Source organism: Euprymna scolopes, chromosome 21 (assembly GCF_053919585.1).
Source record: "Euprymna scolopes isolate OS-2025 chromosome 21, ASM5391958v1, whole genome shotgun sequence".
Lineage (NCBI taxonomy): Eukaryota > Metazoa > Mollusca > Cephalopoda > Sepiida > Sepiolidae > Euprymna > Euprymna scolopes.
Genome location: NC_136502.1, coordinates 109,669,010 through 109,674,084, shown reverse-complemented (window position 1 = coordinate 109,674,084; position 5,075 = coordinate 109,669,010). Strand labels below are relative to the sequence as shown.

The window sequence follows — 5,075 nt, the reverse complement described above, 5'->3', positions numbered from 1 at the left end:
ACAGGTGAGATTTATATTATAGATTTCCAAGACAGTGCTCATCCTTATACATTCTTAAAGAGGCTTGATAATTATAATCAAATAATAATTATTCTCTTTATATATATATATATATATATATATATATATATATATATATATATATATATATATATATATATATATGAGAGTGAGTGAGAGAGAGAGAGAGAAAGAGAGAGAAGGGGGGTGAGAGAAATACTAGCTGGATGCCCGGTGTTGCCTGGTCGTACAATATGCTTTTATGCAGATTGCGTATGTATTATTATAGAATCAATCCTCTATACATTATTATATATTACAACGAATAATTTGCCCGGTGGACTAATTCGCAAAAAAAAAAAAAATAAATAATAAATAAATAAATAATAATGATAATATCGTTCATCAAACTTCGTCTGTGTTCGTTTACAATATCACGTAAACTGATATTTGGGCTTGACGAAGAATGCTCTGGAAAATTCATTTCTGATTAATGTTTAGTTATAAACTATGCAATCGAAGAAATGATTTGCAGCTATTTTAAAGGTTTCTCTTTTTTTATTGTAAATTGAACTCATTAATAAGAAAAAATTAAATTAAAATGGTGAGGTATACTCGGGCTTGAACTAGAGAATCATTCGATCTGTAGTCGAATGCTCTACCACTGAGCTATATTTCCAGATGTCAATAATTCTGTTTTTTTTTTTTTTGTTTTTTTTTTTAAGAAAGATTGAATATCTGAGATTTTATTATCTCCCTTGACCAGTGTAACGTAAAATATTCCCCTGTAAAATTTCCTTTTTTTATCTATAAGAAAGGAAGACTATTTTTAGGGTCGGATTTTTTCGATTTTCGATACTTATCGGATGAATTTCTGTACAAAACATATCTAAGAACACTACCAGCCATATAAATTACCCTTGTGTTAAATTTGCAAAAGATAGGTTCAGCCGTTTCGGAACCTATGAGGAAGGAACACACACACACAAAGTATATATATATATATATATATATATATATATATATATAAGAACACACTTCACCAAACTATCCATTCACGTGAAATCACCTTTTTCCTCACCATATTCCCTCTCCTTCACTTTTTTGTTATCAAGTAAGATCTATGACTTACTTGTAGTTTCCTCAAATACTTTTGCAAGCAAAATCCGATCCCGCATTTTGCTAAAACCTACCCTCTGATGAGAAGGAAAATATTTCTTCGAAACTCCACGGATTAAGGACTATCCACTTATTTTGTGCTTCCTTTTTAAAATTGAATATGTTTTTAACTCTTTTTCAAAGTGTTTTTGAACATGTTTTATTAACTACTTGGTCTTATTATAAGCTCGATTTCCTATTTGGTTTTATCGAGCTTTTACATCTGGTTGAGATTACTTTATAAATATTAACTCTTCAATATTTATAATATAGTTTAGTTTTGCCATCTTGGATTATTTTGGTAAACTTAACTGTAATACTTATTTCATTATATATATATATATATATATATATATATATATATATATATATATATATATATATATATATATATAATCGCCTTATTCCAGTTCTTTGTCTATAAACTTAAATTTGAATTAGTATCACTCAGAGGTTGTGTATTACTGTCAGAACAATATTGCTAACACAAGAATTATTGTTAGCAGTGGGTATCTTTGTGAAGACGGCGATTAATTCAAATTCCCAATTTCTTTGAACCGATTTAATCTTGGCCATTTCTTTTTGGTTTTTGCATTTCAGATCTTAGCAGTTCGCAGCACTGTAAATCGTCCCACCCAATGAGCGAGCAGAACCCAAGGAAGAACATCCAAAAGAAATTCAAGCAACTCACGCACTTTTATCCCGGAGACGCAGCAAACAACAGTTCGTGCAGGTCATCACATAAACCCAACATTGGCCATATCCCCGATTGTAGTCAGTGGATCGACTTAAAACCTTCCACAGAGGACATGTCCGGTGGTTCACATTCTCGACCCTGCAATATGCAAGAAAGTCGCGGTTCCAATTATCCACACCAGTTATCCGCGCTACGACAGGTACCTTGTTTAGAATACCTCGGACAAACCACACACACGTGATCCGATATTTGGAAGGCTGCGCACTTGAACTAACATTTAACACAATTGTGAAATTACATTTGAGTGGCAATTCATATATGGAAACTTAATGAAATACGAGGTGCTTGTGTAGATCGGTGGTGTTTTAAACGAACGCATTTCAGGTGAAAACATTATTACGTACTTACGTGTCATGGCAAAATTAGTATAAATTCTAAAACCCGACTCAGGAGAAAAATGCTCGTAATTTTAAGTAAAAATAGAATTTATCAAATTATCGAGTTTTATCGTATGTTTTAAAATGAAACCGTTGTGCGAACAAGTCAGCATGACAAACAAGGGAGATAACCCTTGACTTAAATTAAAGATCCGCTATCTTCAAACGCAATATCTGGGGACGTAATTGTAGCTGATTTTTTTATGTGAAATACTTCTGGCACATCATCTACTGGATATTTTTTTTGTAATTAAAAAAAAAATGTATACTAACTTCGCCATGACACCTAAGAACGTAATAATATTTTCACCTAAAATGCGTTGGTTTAAAAAAATCACCAATGTAAACACGCACCAAATAGGAGGAGAGAAAAAATAACAGAAACAAAGATCTACACAAAAAATTGATTTTTTTTTTTCATAAAAATCAACTTGTTTTCATCCAAAAAATTTTAAGTTATTTTTTCCATCTCTATTTAAAAATTGTTATCTAATTGACTTTTTATTTTTTTTTTTTTAATATTTGTGGATGATTCGTTCATAATGAATTTAATTATTGAATTTAAAACTTACTAATTAAAAAAAAAACACAAACACAGAAAAAAATTAAAACTATTTTATATTCGAATAACAGTTGCTGAGTATGTAACTTTAAAAATAGCTAATCAAAGTGGGTTTTTTTGTATTGAAATTGTCTCCTGAGAAAAAAGACCTTCTTTAAAACCAACACTCATCAGAGAAGTCTCGTTAGAATGTAAAGGTATTTTTAGAATGACACTAAAATTATACATCCGAGTAAAGTCTTGTTAAATTTCATGAAATATAGAAAGTAGACAAATTCTTTATGTCGACAACCTTCAACGTGTTCTGTAAATCGATTGTAAAACTTTAAACCAAAGAATCCACGGAGTCCAACTAAAGATTAAATAATCAACTATTTGGGGCAATCCAGCATATTTATCGAGGCAAGACTGGCAAAATACTCTCGAACCCTATATCACATAAAAGGAACCAAATTTCCCTAATTACCGTTACAGCTACCCCCAGGAATTTCTCTGGCGTCAAAGAATCAAACGCAATTTCTTCGGCAATATAATATTCTGGATTCGTCATTATTGTGCAGTTTAAATTTAATTTAATTTTGGTATTTATCGAACATTAAAATATACGTGAAAATATATTCAAGTTAAGAATTCATTGTTTGAAACAAGGAATATATGGAGAATATATGAGCCATTATTGAAAATCCATGGATTAAGGAAATATAATTCTTCTCCATATATTCATAGTTTCAAACAATAAATTCTTAACTTGAATACATTTTTATGTATATTTTTTAATCTACAGAATTTAACTTTAATCATTACTCTTATATATATATATATATATATATATATATATATATATATATATATATATATATATAGTAAGTTATAAAATGTATATGGCGATTAAACTAAATATCCAGGCTAAATAGAGCACACACAAAGGAACAGGTCAACCAGAGGTCAAATAGGCCTTTGTCCGATAAATGAATGCTCATTGGCTGATAGGAAGGGCGCGGTGAATACTAGAAAGCTGATTGACTAACTAAAATCTCAATAGAAGATGCGCATATAAAAACGACAAACAACCACAGAATTCGCGCTTATAAGTGCGAATTCTGTGGTTGTTTAGTGTAGCTTAATCGCCATATACATTTTATAACTTACTAACGAGCTCTACCTACGTATTGAGCACTGTTGAAGTAAATACTTAAAGTTTATGCATAAATTTATACTTTCGTATATTAATTTTATGTGAGTAAATTAAGTATATATATATATATATATATATATATATATATATATATATATATATATATATATATATATATATTAAATGAGAAATGTGATAACTTTGAAGTGTCGGAAATAATGATAAAATCATTTTATTTACTTTTATTGCTATTGAATTTCACTTTGATCATTACTCTCTCTCTCTCTCTCTCTATATATATATATATATATATATATATATATATATATATATATATATGACGGCCATATTCAAGTTCTGTGTCTGTAAAATTGAATTTGAATTAGTATCCCTCAGAGGTTGTGTATTACTGTTAGAACAATATTGCTAACATAAGGATTATTGTTAGCAGTGGCGTATGTTTGTGAAGACGGTGATTTTATGTGTGTGTTTTTATTTTATTTTATTTTTTTGTCTCTTTTAATTTTGAAACTGTAAGAAATCTATATTTTAAAGCTTTTTCGTGTGCGTTTGTGAACAGAACAATTCCTAAAATATTGTTTTTAAAGCACTATCTTTTAAATAAATAGATAAATAAATAAGTGATAATTCAATTACTTATAATTAATTATTAAACACGTGATTATATTGTTTTAAATTTTTAAAAAATACTGTATATATTGTTTAAAATAAATAAAAAGTGTTTACTATTTAAAAAGAAAAAAAGAAAAAGAATTCTGTTCATACTGGTGATTTTTTAAAAAGACGTTCTGTTTATTTATACCTGTCTATATACCGTTAGTATAGTAACATAATTATGGAAATTTGGTTACTTTTATGTGATATAGGGATCGAGACTATTTTACTAATCTTGCCTCGATGAATATGCCAGATCGCCACTATTGATTGTATACATACTTACTATAGTTGTTTTAGATGGTATTGTCACTGCGTTTTGGCCGATGTAACTCCTGGCTTCCCCACGTCTGTTTTGTTGAACTTAAGAATCCATATGGAATTTTGAACACTGTCATTTATTTAACCCAT

At 29.2% G+C, this 5,075-nt stretch overlaps 1 protein-coding gene across 6 annotated transcripts in view; it reads left to right on the top strand.

The window, feature by feature from the left end:
- Positions 1-2,897, top strand: part of LOC145242983 (protocadherin-17-like) — a 155,606-nt gene extending 152,709 nt beyond the window's left edge. For all 6 annotated transcript variants that reach the window (XM_080106101.1, XM_080106098.1, XM_080106103.1 and 3 more), the window contains one exon: positions 1,759-2,897. In XM_080106101.1, coding sequence (XP_079962227.1) covers positions 1,759-1,800 — 42 coding nt within the window. In that variant the 3' untranslated portion in view covers positions 1,801-2,897. The remainder of the gene's footprint in view (positions 1-1,758) is intronic.
- The last annotated feature ends 2,178 nt before the right edge of the window (positions 2,898-5,075 follow it).